This window comes from Delphinus delphis, chromosome 10, assembly GCF_949987515.2.
Source record: "Delphinus delphis chromosome 10, mDelDel1.2, whole genome shotgun sequence".
Classification (NCBI taxonomy): Eukaryota; Metazoa; Chordata; class Mammalia; order Artiodactyla; family Delphinidae; genus Delphinus; species Delphinus delphis.
Window position 1 is genome coordinate 67070195 of NC_082692.2, and position 14424 is coordinate 67084618.

General features: G+C 51.1%; 2 protein-coding genes across 5 annotated transcripts in view; one reads left to right on the top strand and one right to left on the bottom strand.

Annotated features, from left to right (window-relative positions):
• The first annotated feature begins 640 nt into the window (after nucleotides 1–640).
• On the top strand, nucleotides 641–8178 carry RBM15B (RNA binding motif protein 15B). 2 transcript variants are annotated; one of them, XM_060022591.1, is made up of 2 exons: nucleotides 641–6495; nucleotides 8074–8178. In XM_060022591.1, exon 1 carries the CDS (start codon nucleotides 781–783, stop codon nucleotides 3460–3462), a length of 2682 nt encoding a protein of 893 aa, XP_059878574.1. In that variant the 5' UTR covers nucleotides 641–780; the 3' UTR covers nucleotides 3463–6495; nucleotides 8074–8178. The 2 variants fall into 2 exon arrangements, with proteins under 2 accessions (XP_059878574.1, XP_059878575.1); XM_060022592.1 differs by lacking the exon at nucleotides 8074–8178 and having other exon boundaries at nucleotides 641–5215; nucleotides 6311–7125.
• DCAF1 (DDB1 and CUL4 associated factor 1) overlaps nucleotides 7273–14424 on the bottom strand; it is a 93011-nt gene continuing 85859 nt past the window's right edge. For all 3 annotated transcript variants that reach the window (XM_060022589.1, XM_060022588.1, XM_060022590.1), the window contains 2 exons: nucleotides 12521–12773; nucleotides 7273–8243 (listed from right to left, as the gene is read on the bottom strand). In XM_060022589.1, the coding sequence (XP_059878572.1) occupies nucleotides 8185–8243; nucleotides 12521–12773 (312 nt within the window). In that variant the 3' untranslated portion in view covers nucleotides 7273–8184. The remainder of the gene's footprint in view (nucleotides 8244–12520; nucleotides 12774–14424) is intronic.

Sequence of the window (14424 nt, forward strand, 5' to 3'; positions counted from 1 at the left end):
ACTCTGGAAACCGCAGGTTTGTTTCGGATTTCTGTGCCCAGGGCCCAGACAGGTCGCGCCTTCTGCATGCATAGCCATAGTCCTCATGGCCTTTCGGGGCGGGGGAGAGGGGGCGCGCCGCTGTTGCAAGTGAACCTGAACGCAGGGGATGCTCGGGATATGGGGCATGGGTACTAGGGAGCGGCGTGTTTCGGTCCTTGGGGTTGTCCATGCTGGACCCCAGTCAGGAGATGCCGTGGCAGGGCACGGGGATCACCCAAGCCTAGTCCTGGAGTTGGGAATACCACGTAAAGAAGCCGCTGGGTCAAGGCCTGGGACCCACGCGCCGACAGAGGCTGCCACAGCCGCTGCCATCAGCGCGGGCCCCGTAGCCGGGAGCCAGAGGCCTACGTCCTGCAGCCTCCTGGGCTGGTTCTTTCGAGGTCTCCAATCGCCGTGGAGCCCCGAGCCTCGTCCACGTCGGCCGCGCCGTGGCGCCAGAGCTCACAGCCTGGCCGCGCTCGCCCACTTTGCCCCGGGGTCACGTGGAACGGGGGGGCGCAACCTGATGACGCACGCCCGGCGCAGCTCTCGCCCCGCCCACCACGGGGTCACGTGGCACGGCCGGCGCAGCTTGATAACGCGACGCCCAGGCCCTGGGCGCAGCTCCCGCCCCGCCGCCGCGCCGAGTCCTTTTGTCCAAGATGGCGGTGCCGGGGGCGCTGCCTCTTCGGCAGCCGCCGCCGCCGCCGCCGCTGTGAGGGGCCTGCGGGCCGCCCGCCCGCCCGCCGCGCCGGCGCCATGAAGAGGCAGAGCGAGCGAGACTCGAGCCCGAGCGGGCGCGGCTCGTCATCGTCGGCCAAGCGGCCGCGGGAGCGCGAACGGGAGGCGGAGGCGGGCGGGCGGCGGGCGGCGCACAAGGCCTCGGGCGGCGTCAAGCACCCCGTTCCAACGCGGGCCCGCGACAAACCCCGTGGTAGCGGGGGCGGCGGCGGCGGCGGACATCGCGACGGCCGCGGCGCCGGGGACGCGAATCACCGTGCGAGCAGCGGCCGCTCCTCAGGCTCGGGCGCCGGCGGCGGCGGACGCGGTGCCAAGGCCTCGGGAGACCCGAGCGCTTCGGGCACTTCGCCCCGCGCGTCTCCACTACCGCCACCTCCGCCGCCTCCCGGGGCCGAGCCCGCGGGTCCCGGCTCATCAGCAGCCGCACCCGAATACAAGACGCTGCTCATCAGCAGCCTGAGTCCCGCGCTGCCCGCCGAGCACCTCGAGGACCGGCTCTTCCACCAGTTCAAGCGCTTCGGCGAGATCAGTCTGCGCCTGTCGCACACGCCTGAGCTGGGCCGCGTGGCCTACGTGAACTTCCGGCACCCGCAGGACGCGCGCGAGGCCCGCCAGCACGCCCTGGCCCGCCAGCTGCTGCTCTACGATCGTCCGCTCAAGGTGGAGCCCGTGTACCTGCGCGGCGGCGGCGGCGGGAGCAGCCGGCGAAGCAGCAGCAGCAGCGCGGCCGCCTCCACGCCGCCCCCGGGGCCACCCGCGCCCGCTGACCCGCTCGGCTACCTCCCGCTGCACGGCGGCTACCAGTACAAGCAGCGTTCGCTGTCCCCGGTTGCCGCCCCGCCACTGCGGGAGCCCCGCGCCCGCCACGCCGCTGCAGCCTTTGCCCTGGATGCTGCCGCCGCCGCCGCCGCCGTAGGACTATCCCGTGAGCGGGCCCTGGACTACTATGGGCTGTACGACGACCGCGGGCGACCCTATGGCTACCCGGCGGTGTGCGAGGAGGACCTGATGCCTGAGGACGACCAGCGGGCTACGCGCAACCTCTTCATCGGGAACCTGGACCACAGCGTGTCAGAGGTGGAGCTGCGACGGGCTTTCGAGAAGTACGGCATCATTGAGGAGGTGGTCATCAAGAGACCCGCTCGTGGTCAGGGCGGTGCGTATGCCTTCCTCAAATTCCAGAACCTGGACATGGCCCACAGGGCCAAGGTGGCCATGTCGGGTCGGGTGATTGGCCGCAACCCCATTAAGATAGGATATGGCAAGGCCAACCCCACTACTCGCCTCTGGGTGGGTGGCCTGGGACCTAACACCTCACTGGCGGCTCTGGCCCGGGAGTTTGACCGCTTTGGGAGCATTCGGACCATTGATCATGTCAAAGGAGATAGCTTTGCCTACATCCAGTACGAAAGCTTGGACGCAGCCCAGGCCGCCTGTGCTAAAATGAGGGGCTTTCCCTTGGGAGGTCCAGACCGCAGGCTGCGGGTGGATTTTGCCAAAGCAGAGGAGACTCGGTATCCCCAGCAGTACCAGCCCTCACCCCTCCCTGTGCATTACGAGCTGCTCCCAGATGGATACACCCGGCACCGAAACCTGGATGCCGACCTGCGGGTGAGGGATAGGACCCCCCCCCACCTCCTTTACTCAGACCGAGACCGGACCTTTTTGGAAGGGGACTGGACCAGCCCCAGTAAAAGCTCTGACCGCCGAAACAGCCTCGAGGGCTACAGCCGCTCAGTGCGCAGCCGGAGTGGTGAGCGCTGGGGAGGAGATGGGGACCGGGGCCTGCCCAAGCCCTGGGAGGACAGGCGGAAGCGCCGGAGCCTTTCCAGTGATCGTGGGAGGACAACCCACTCCCCTTATGAGGAACGGAGCAGGACCAAGGGTGCTGGGCAGCTTGTGGACCGAGGCTCTGACCGCACCCCTGAGCGCAGCCGCAAGGAAAACCATTCCAGTGAAGGGGCCAAGGAATCGAGCAGCAACTCCCTCAGCAACAGCAGACACGGGGCTGAGGAGCGGAGCCACCACCACCATCATGAGGCTCCAGACTCTTCCCACGGGAAGAAGACTCGGGAGAGCGAGCGCAATCATCGGACCACTGAGGCTGAGCCCAAGCCTCTTGAAGAGCCAAAACACGAGACCAAAAAGCTCAAGAATCTTTCAGAGTATGCCCAGACACTGCAGCTAGGTTGGAATGGGCTTCTAGTGTTGAAAAACAGCTGCTTCCCGACATCTATGCACATCCTAGAGGGGGACCAGGGGGTTATCAGCAGTCTCCTCAAAGACCACACTTCTGGGAGTAAGCTGACCCAGCTGAAGATTGCCCAGCGCCTTCGACTGGACCAGCCCAAGCTCGATGAGGTCACACGACGCATCAAGCAGGGGAGCCCCAATGGCTACGCAGTGCTCCTAGCCACACAGGCGACCCCCAGTGGGCCTGGCACTGAGGGGATGCCCACGGTGGAGCCAGGCCTACAGAGGCGGCTTCTCAGGAACCTGGTCTCCTACTTGAAACAGAAGCAGGCTGCAGGGGTGATCAGCCTGCCAGTGGGTGGGTCCAAGGGCAGAGACAGCACGGGCATGCTCTATGCCTTCCCTCCCTGCGACTTTTCACAGCAGTACCTCCAGTCAGCACTGAGGACATTGGGAAAGCTAGAGGAAGAACACATGGTGATAGTTATAGTAAGAGACACAGCCTAGCCTGAACCTGTCTTTTCCACAAAAGCAGTTATTTTAAGATCTAACCCCCACCCCCACCCCCCGCCTTCCCCCCCATTCCAAAACTTACCCCCTTGGTTTGAATTCTCTGCTGCTTTATTTCGGTTCATTTGGTAGGGGACCAAAGTCCTCCCCCACCAAAACTAAATTCTTAGGTTTTGGGGTTTTTTTTTTTGTTTTTTTGTTTTTTTTTACAGTGATGAGAAAAATGAGAAGGGACTCCTGTCATGTTGGTTTCTAGTGTATGAGATAATGTCTGCTGTGTTCTGTATTTTTTTATTTTTTGACTAACTGTATGGAAAGTTGTCAGTAAAGCCTTTGTCAGAGGATGGATTTTTAATCCTGTTCAGAGTCCTGGTTTAATCAAGTTTTTTTTCTCAAAGGATGGAAGACTTCCCTGCTGCATGCACACAAATGCCCTACGTCATCTTTCCACCACTGGGGTATCTCACAGTCCTCCTGCATTGGTGGCGCTCAGCCCCTCAGCTCTTAGGGCTGAATCAGGACTTTACTCACATTTGTTTTTTATCTTGGCTGAGAGCAGGTGGGTTTCATTTTGGACCCTGCCATGCCAGATTGAGCAGAGCCCATGCACAGGAAGGGGTTGAGCCTAAGTCTAGCCAGCAGCTGTGGTAGTTTTTTGTTTTCTTGCCCTGAACAATGTGTGTGTCCATCAGTTTGAGCTGTAGCTGTTGAACAAAGCACCTAGTCTTCAGGCCTTTTTGAAAGCACGTAGACCTTAGCAGTTGTGTGGTCTTGTAGTCATGGGAGGAGCAGTGCAATATTGGGGTCTTGGTACCATGGATCCGTGGGGCCTCCTTTTCTTGTTCAGCCTCCCTTCTAGCCTTAATGCAGCAGCCCAGGGATACCCGGTTGGAGACAGCTGCCTCGGACTCCAAGGGACAGTGGAGGCCAAATGCTGGAATGGAGAGTGGGAGGCAGCTTTCCTTGGTTAATTCTTGAAACTTTCCCGGTGTTTGTGAATTCTGGCTTTTCCTTTGATTGTTTGGGGCTGATGTGTCAATGGAGTGGGCCTCTGCCCAGTCACTAGAGCTTTGTGAGAGACACTGAATCCCTGGCCTGAAGAGTTTTTGAGGTAGTACAGTGGGTTAGGAAAATGCTCTTGTTAACTGACATAACTTTCCCAGATACAAGTAGGCACTTATGCCTAGGCCTCTTGCCCTGATGTTGCAGAGGTGGGGACCACTGGGGGAGAGGTGCTTCTGTGGGGAAATGTCACAGTTGCCGAGGTGTTGGGCAGTGCTAGAGCTCTCAGCCTTTCAAGCTGAGCTGCGGAGGAATGTGGAGGCATCGAGCTGGGAGGGAAAGATGGCTTGAAGTTCTGTGGCCACGCATCTCTACTAAGACAGTATGGCCAGCACTGTCAGGGACCAGGGAGGGAAATCAGTCACACAGCAGTTGTCACCATAGAGCACAGCCCAAACACTATTTTTCACAATGTTTGTGGCAGTTTAGATGTTTTAAAAGGATCATTGTCAAGGCTGAGGGAGAACAGAAGCTCCAGTAAGGGAAATGAGCCCCCAAATGACCAGGAACTCCGGATTCTGTTGACCGTGCTGTCCTCTCTCTAGGTCTGGTCCACTACCCTGGCTGGCACGAGGCAGCGCAGGTGACAGCTGGGATGTGTTGAGAGAGACAGTTCGTGAGATGGAGGCGGGGGCTCAGTGCGGACCTCATGGACAATACATGCCTCTCCACAAGGACAGTGAAAGAGGTGACTTTTTGAGACCTTAGAGATTTAAAATAAACAGGGCAAGGAAGGCGCCTGGGGAAGTACTGCACTAGGCTTCAGCTGGTACTCGTGAGAGAAAATGCATGTTCATAACAAACACAAGAAGTGTTAAATGTGTTTATTTGCCTGTTTGTACTTGAGCTTTGGCCACAACTGCCAGGTATCTGAGCAAAGCAGTGCGAGGCACTGTAGGCCACAGCTGCACCATTCCAGGCAGCTGGAACCACCAGAAGGAGGAATGGGCCTCATCTTGTTTAGAGCAGATGAGGTAGGGACGAATGCCTGGGTCACAGGCCAGAGCCGCCTTGCTGTATTAAGCCCAAAACTTCTCTGGGCTGTTCCTTCATAGAGTGGGTGCTCAGGACCCAGAATACTACACCTCCTAGTTTTCCCAGACAGAAACCTAGAAAGTCTGGCTGGAGAGGACACTTATCCCTTGCTTTGTTCACCTGTCTTGAGGGATAGGTGCTTTCTGGCCCCAAATTGAACTACAGAGTTTTCCTGCTGTGTGACCATCCTCCTTCTCTTTCTTGGACCCTCTTCTCAACTCCTTCCTTCCTCTCTTAAGACAGCAGCTTCTGTAACGTTTCTCAGAAAGGCCTTGGCCAGCACTAGCAAGGGTAGGTCAGGTGGTCAAGCCCCTGGTTGATTTATGATGCTGCCCCCAGAGAGAGAACTATTTAACTGCAGGCAACCTGTGCCTCCACCTGGGGTTCAGGTTCTATCTGAGGTGTGGCTTAAAGGCAAAAATCAACCTAAGGTGAAATTTGCCTCATTGGCGGTTTGCTACTATTCCGCGTGTTTCTTCCTAAGTGACTGAGATCGTGAGCCCTGCCTGGCAGATAAAGAGAGCTGATGTTTCCTTAGCCTCTTAGGGCACTTCCCTAAGGGAGTGTTGTCAAGTTGAACAGGAGTGTGCTTTCTTATTGCAGGTCCCCATCTCCACCCAAGAGACCTGTGGGTGTTCCCAAGAGCTGCTGGCAGAGTTCAGGGAGACTGGCTCTGCTCAGTTAATGACTAGAATACAATGCGTTTAATGCTTCTTGACTTTTAACCTGTTTTCTTCTAATGCACCAGCAAACTAGTCCACTGGTTAGGTGTTAGCAGTCCATTTAAGCTGAGGCATGAAGCAACCTAAGAGCTGAGACCTCTGCTCTCTAGAGGACCAAGAGGTGCCTGTGTGTGACACAGGACCAACCACTTCAGTGTGTGTGATGAACTGTATGGTGCTCCGAAGCCCAGCAGGGCTTCACCAGCCCCTGGTGAGTTTTAGCCGTCTTGTCTTGCTTATTTACTTCACAAATTTGTCCTCTTAGCAAAGGGAGAAAAGTCTCTTTAGCTATAAATACCTATATGATATGATAGGAACCGGGCAAACTCAAAGGAAGAAAGAGACTAGGGTCTCCTATTTATTGTGGGTAAGAAGGGGGTGGGGTGGGGTGAGTGAAAAGGTAAAAGCATCTGGTACTTTCCCTGGTGGTAGCACAGTTTAACCATAGGCCAGTTGTAGAGGCCTGTGAAATACCTGCAAACCCAGCCTGACCAAGCCCTAGCTGCCCCTAAACTGCCAAAACTGAAGAACTGCCCAGGTCTACTGTTGTACTCCCTTCAGAAAACAGTAATGACAGTCAGTCACCCAACTACAGGGATGGCCAAAATGCTTTCACTCCCTAGCTTTGCCAGCTCATTGCTCCACAAACTCCCAGGACCCCTAACGTTCCAGCTCCACCAAATCTACTCTGGAGCTGCCTTCTTGCTTTAGAACCCAGGATAGAGAGAGGCGTGCGGAGTGGACAGTGCCCTGAGCACCTCCCTCTGCCCCCTGCCCAGTCCTCCTCGGGGCGAGCAGCAGACCAGGGTTAGATGCTGTGACTAAGCTGCTTTTCTCCCCAGAGTGCTTTATTTGGGCAGAACGTGTTCTCACCCCGTCCTGGGCTGCCTCTCTTGGAAGGCGTCTTTATTGCCTGGCTAGAGCTACAAGGAAAGGGACAGACCCCACTTTGGTAAAAGAGAACAGGGAAAGGCCATAAACAAAGAAAGACAGACAGACTTGTAGTTTATTTTGTATTTTTTTTTAAATAAATACACTTTACATTAAAAGGCCTTTGATTTGTACTTTCCACATTGGGGAGAAAGGGAAGAAAAAAAGATTTTTGAAAAACTGAATCACAAAGAAAAATAGAGGGAGTGAACTTATATCCTAAGTTCCCTCAACTCCACAAAACCAATATCCACAATGACCTTGCTGCCCCACCCCCCACCAAACCATGAAGGTGGGTAAGCCTAGGCATTTACTCAGCAAACAAGCAGCACCTCCTCCCCACCTCTGGCACAAAGGAAAACAAATTAACCTGACAGCATATGAGGCAACAAAACAGGTTAAAAAAATCATATATTATATTTATAATAAAATATTCTTAATCCTTATCAATTTAAGAAACCACGGTTTTCCTTTTCATTTAAATACGTATGTAAAAATGCCTCTATTGTTATTTAGACATCATTTTCTTCCATAGAAAATGAACTGCAGGGACAAGAGACCTGGTGGATATAAGTTCATACCCTCAGTTATAAATGCCTTTTTTTTTTCTTTTTAAGTTTTATAAAAAACTATTTCTTGTTCTTTAAGTAAAGAACATTATACAAAGAAAATATATTGTGAAATAACCCCAGAGACGTGTTGGGTTTTTTTTTTCCCCCTTGAGGAAAGATATGTCCATCCTAGGAGAAGGGGGAAGCAGAATAGGGCCTAACCCCTGTTGTCTTTTTTTTGTGTGGTTATTGTTTTTAGAAGGACTCAGATTCCAGTGAGACTCTAAATCATAATCCTCTGAATGCAGGGCATGCAGTTCCTTAAAAGAGCCCTGGGAGAAAGGGAAGGGAAGATGTTTTGAATTCATTTGACTCAGTTTCTCGCCTGCCAAGAATCTCTTCCACGTGGTGATGGCTCCTCACTCATTTAGAGATAAGATGATGTCATCTTCCAAATCAGAGTTGTCAGAGCTGTCGGCTGAAAGGTAAGGAAAGGGAGAGACTAGATTACGCACTAGGCTTGTAGGAAGCTTTCAGGGAGAAAGCACCTGCATACACATAAATTTATGCCTGAGCATGGTTAATTACCAGTTTCCTGAAAGAAGAAAACATGTCAATTAACTCCTCAGAGCTGACTCTGGAAAATATACTGTTTGGGCAATGATGGTTACTCCTGGGACCTCTTGCTTGCTTACCTTTCAAAGGACCTGGACATGGTACCCTCTTGCTTCCTAGAGGTTCTTCCTCCTGCCTGAAAGGCCATAAAGGGACCAGGCAAGCCCCCTCTGAAGCTTTCGCCCATGGTGCTTTGAGTGGCTGCAAAGGGGCAGGGCTGATAGGTCAGTGAGTGAGCCTGTGTAGTCCTTTGGCCTCTGGAGTCCCTCCGGTGGGCACAGGCCTGCCTGACCCCCACGACCACTAAAAAGGCAGGCTGAGCCCAAGCAAGGATGAGACTTCTCTTAAACTCGTCAGCCATTCTCTTCTCAGAAGACCTCATAAAGGCAGAGGTAGTCAACCTGGGATTCATTCCTCTGAAATTTCTAAATATAATCTGAAGGGAACAAATTCCCAAAAGATACAAGCCAGAGAGGTTGCAGCAATATGAGAAAAACTGGGCTGGAGGCCAGCAGGGAGTAGCTGTGGCACCCTGGAAGGTGGCACTGTGTCTGACCCTCTGCTTGACCATCTGCCTTCCAGGCAGTGAACAGACCACATGAACACCTCTGGAAGGATCCATTAAGAGGTGAAACTAGGTGGTAACAGAACCCTCAAAGTGAGGTAGATGCACCTGTCTGGATGACAGAAATCGGAGAGAAACATAGTACCTAGCTCTAGTATTTGCTGAGTGAAGGTAAAGGAAAAATTCTAGTGCCCATTTTGATCACTCTCAGCTTAGGAAGCTGTGAAACAATTTTAACAAGGTCCCCAGGGAAATGGGCCAGCAGGTCCTGATAGGCCCTGGGGTTCCCATGAGGAGAGGGACAGCCACTGGTTCCAAAGAATCCCTCATCAGCCCTTTCCCACGTACCTGAGAGACTCCACTCGGGGAAAGCTGATGAAGAACTGCATGTTCCCAAACCTTCCATTCACTACAATCTCCTTTAGGAAGAAAACTGAAGTGGATAAAGTAAAACCAAGAAAAGCATGGCCGTGATAAAATGAAGTCCTGAAGGTAAGCAAAAGTGATGGCTGGAAAAACCAGTGTTCCTGGGTCTAACAGGGCACAAGCATGGCTTGACTTTATTGGTGAGGAGTAGGGAAAACAAGATGGAGATCAAACTAATACCTGACACCGCTAAACCACAAACTAAGCCTCATCAGCTTCCTTGCTGAAAGAACTCCAGGAGGAAGTGAGCAGGGAAGGGGGTGACTCAGGCACAGCACTGTGTCCAAGGCCCGTGGCAGACTGCGGAGAATCCCCTCATGCTCATGCGATCTATGAACCAACATTGCCACACCCACCTGCCTGAGACCTATTCTAACCATCAGCTGTAGAGCTACTAAGAATTAAGAATCTTAACAACTTTGCATCACACCCAAGGACTGTAAATGCAGCTGGAGGAGGAGAACACAATCTTCCATAAGCAAATAATTGTCAGGCACAGGGTTTAACAGAACTTTCAGGGGTCAGGGGTGGTCAGGTGGCAGGACTCCCTTTCTCTACCTTCCTTAGCCTTTTCTCATCCTCCAAATGTTGAAGAGACCCGAACTCAGACCCTGGTGGGGACCTCTCCCTCTGAAAGGCCCTGGAAGCAAAGGCAGTCAGTGTTAGTCCCTACCATGTTTATTTAACCTGTTGTTCTACAACATACAGGCTTTTGGGGCGGGGGGCTCAGAACTGACTGGAAAGAGAAACAAAGACCTCAGAGTCAAGGTGTCTCTCTTCCTAGGGCTGGGGTTCTGTATATGAAATCAATCATTGGATCTCTGGGATCTGGGGCTTATGCAAGGTTACATGGGGGGCATGTGGGTGTGGTTTTCTATAGTTACAACAGCTTTCATCATATCCTAAAAGGGCTCCATAAACCCCGAAAGGTTAACAGCTAATACACCAGATGATTAGTGTAAGGCAGAATATCAGCAAACCAAGGATACGGAGGGTGGTCCTTGTGTCTGCTCTGTTTCGAGCCGCTATCAGTCTCTGTAAAACAGAGAAAGCAATAGAGTACATATGCTGCACATGCCACCACCTCAGTTCTAGAGCCCAAACTGACATGTCCTCAACTTGTCATCTATAATGGCACTTTTACATCATAAATATTCCCACCAAGTTAAAGTAACATTATTCTCTGATAGAATTAGGGTTTTCCAGATTACCTCTTGGGCTTAAAAGAATGAATTTCCTAGAATAACCAGTAAAAGGCTATAAAGGAAGCAGTAATTTTACAGGCCAAATACAAAATTAATTTATATTCAAACTGAGAATGGAAAAATTAGTGATACTCTTAGGTCGGGGGTACCAGCTGCTCCCCTAACCTACCTTATATTACTTACAATTGAAGGGAAACAGAACTTGTGCCCACGTGTCACAGGTGACAAAGAAGTTTAGTAAAACTTTTCTTTTTATTCCCATCAATATTGTCATGTTTCCCTTGCCCCTGAGTCCCTCTTACCCGGCTCTCTGACCATCGCTAGGGACAAAGGAAATCCTCCTTCAATGAATCATCTCAACCTCCAAGTACCAAAAAATGGAAGTTGGCAAACAGCAGATGGGCAGATACAAGGCAATCCCTCCCACCCCACAGAGCTTCCTCAAAATGCAACTTTGGCAAGAGGACTTAGGTAAGAAAGTCAGTCTCCCCTAAGCCAACTGCCTTCAATCTTGAGCTCTAGAAGCATGTATAAGATTTATCCCAAAGAAAATGGATTTAGGTCACTGTGGAACAGGAGAATCTTATACATATATGCTTAAATATATATACTGCCACCCACCCTCTCCTCTCCTACCATACATACACACTCCCTCCCTCCCACTGCCCCCAACACCAAACACCAATGACTAAAAACCAAGCATCTACTCTGAAGAGGCTTGGAGTTTGCTGAGCTTAGGCCAATACAATAACATTTTCTGTAATGATGTAAATGTTCTATATCTGTGCTGTTCAATATGGTAGCCACATGTGGCTACTGAGCACTTGAAATGTAGACATGAAAATGAGGGACTGAATTTTAAATTTAATTAAAATTCTAATGGCCACAGGTGGTTACTGGCTACCATATTAGGCATAATACCTACCTTGGCTGTGAGAATGCTGGCCAGGTTAGCTACATGAAAAATGACTGAATATCACAGTGATTACTCCCCAGTCAGGCAGGGCAGCACTAGGAAGAACCAGGACCACAGCAAGCATGAGTCTGTCAACAGTGACACAGGTCACAGTGATGCTGCCATATATGTCCTCTTAAAACATGCAGAGTATAGCAGCAGAGCTTGCAGACTTTTAGAACTATTAGGTGATTTACTCAGGGTCCATTAGTATAGGCAGGGGACAACCTGACTTCAGAAACCTGTTCTAATGAGAAGGCACTGGAAAAACTGGAGCTTGTTCTTCAAAACTTGGAATAGGAAAGGGGGGTGGGGGGGAAGGAACAAAACAGAAGCCAAAGAGAAACATCTGTTCCCTGGCCTTTAAGAGGGATTAAGCAAAAGCAGGCAGGAAGGGGCTGCAACCCACAAGAGGGCTTTTATTTCTTTACAACTTTAGAAAAGAGCAGGTACAGCACCCCCATGAGCAGCTGCATCTGATGATGTCAGCTCTGCCTCTTGGGAGAACTACACTTTTGCCCTCCAGTCTAAGGCTAATCCTCTGAAGCAGGGGTCGACAAACCTATGGGCCAAACCAAGACCCATGGGCCAAACCAAGACCACCAGCTATTTTTGTAAATAAAGTTTATTAGAACACAGCCACATCATTAATTTATGTCTTGTCTCTGGCCGCTCTCACACTACAAGAGCAAAGCTGAGTAGCTGCAAAAGAGACCATTCAGCCCAAAAGCCAAAATTATTTACTGTCCAGCCTTTGTAGAAGTGTGCCAACCCCTGTTTTAAAGAGATAATAGCCATTTGGTTACAGAGTCGTCATGACAGGAGCACTGAGGATGAGAGATGTGAAACTGCTTTTCCTCAAGGGCCCAGGTGGTGACTCTAGTTAATGGGGCACAGAACCCTGGTGTGGCTTGCCCGCTGGGCTGGCACAGGGAAGGGCCCTTTCCCTAGGTACCCAAGCCCAGCCTCGTGGTCAGCCCTAGACTTACTGTCCCCCAGGATCAGTTCCACTTCCTCATCTGCATCAGAGTCTTCATCTTCTCCGTCCTCTCCCTCCTCTAGCAGGTTTGCTAGCTCCTCATCAGAGGGAGAAAAGTCATTGTCGCCATCCTCCCCTGCGTTCTCATTGTTGTCATCCTCCTCCAACTCCGCCTCCAGCAACTGGTCAGTGTCAAGCTCATCTAAATCATCAGTGTCGTCATCATCTTCATCGTCATCTTCTTCCTCCTGTTCTTCCTCTTCCTGGTAAGAGAGCATGAGGTCCATTAGGACAAACACAGAGACCCAGCCCATGTGGGCCACATGGGCAATCTCTCTCCTCCTTCCCAAAGGACAGAGGAGGTAACAGTCAGTAGAGAGCATGGTAATCTAGGTTAGCACACACTTCATGGGCCAGCTTGACTTGTCAGTGGAGGCTGAGACAGGCACATACATGTCCCCCAAGACACTCAAGCACTCCTCAGACAAGGACTACTGGTCACTCCACGAAGGCATTACTGGTCATGCAGCCCTTATCTAAGGAAATGGACAACACACTTCACAGAGGTCTCTGCCATCAACATTCTATGTTTCTAACTAATAATAAACCCCAAAGGGCTCTTCTCTCTATCCTCTATCAACCAAACCAAATGAAATCACTTGAGGCACCGGAACTAAAGCTTCTACCTGGAATCTAAAAAGCAGTGCTTTAATAAAACAGGAAGAACACAGCTGCTGAGTCACCAGCTCCTAAGCCCTTCAAATTCTTGTCCTTGATCTTATTTATAACCATGTATGTGGGTCAGCACCTCTGACGGTGCTATCACAAGCATCCAATGATCTGAATGTCCAACAAAATAGACTTTTACCACTAAAGAGATACTTGCATTTTCCGTTACAAGCCACACACACACCAAAAAAGTATGCTAGAGAAATTGTCCAGCCTTCTGTTCCCTCCAAACTGTTTCCCTTCAAGCAAGAGAGGACACGACGACATCTCTTTGCTTTCCTAAGAACGACAGGTGTTCCCAAGTTAAAGTGACCAACATTCAGTCACTAATCCTTCTGCTCAAACATCAACTGTCAGCACTGCCAGTAGCAAAAGGATTCTAATTCCTGCAATAATAAAATATAGAATTCATTTAACACACCAGCCTAATAAAAGTCAAGACAAAACAAGCCCTACATTAGCAGAAAAAATCTTTAAAAACATTTTGGAAGTGCTTTAAAAAAAAGGGGGGGGGATATCCCCAGTGGAACAGTGGTTAAGAATCTGCCTGCCAATGCAGGGGACACAGGTTCGATCCCTGGTCCGAGAAGATCCCACATGCCACGGAGCAACTCGTGCACCACAACTACTGAAGCCTGTGTGCCTAGAGCCCATGCTCCGCAACAACAGAAGCCACCACAATGAGAAGCCCGTGCTCACCACAACTAGCAAAAGCCTTGGCGCAGCAACAAAGACCCAACACAGCCAAAAAAAAAAGTGCTGCCGCGTGCCAATCACTTAAAAACCAAACACTGCTTATCCAGCCACTAGTGTTCATCAGCTGTAAAGTAAACTAGGCTCATATTCATCAGGGTAGCTCTGCTTTATGAACTTTTGATAATTTTGGAACCACCATTTAGAGGCTTTTTGATTTGCTGTTTGACCCACTGATTTAGACTTTCCAACAATTTCTGGCAGCTACGTGGGAATAACTGGCCCCTTTAAATACCCAGTATTCCTAATGCCTGTAAAAGTATGTGTCCACACCAGAGTTTATATGTGCGCGTGTGTGTGAACGTACCGCCATGATAACCTGAGACCACTGTTCCACAGCCTGGCCACACATGACCTCCATGTGGACAGCTACTAAGCATCTGCCCACTGGAAAGGAACTGAGAATGCCTGAAGGCAGTAACAATAAACTGA

What these genes read in the sequence shown, in the direction of transcription:
- RBM15B (XM_060022591.1), top strand. Translation starts at nt 781, where the DNA reads ATGAAGAGGCAGAGCGAGCGAGACTCGAGCCCGAGCGGGCGCGGCTCG.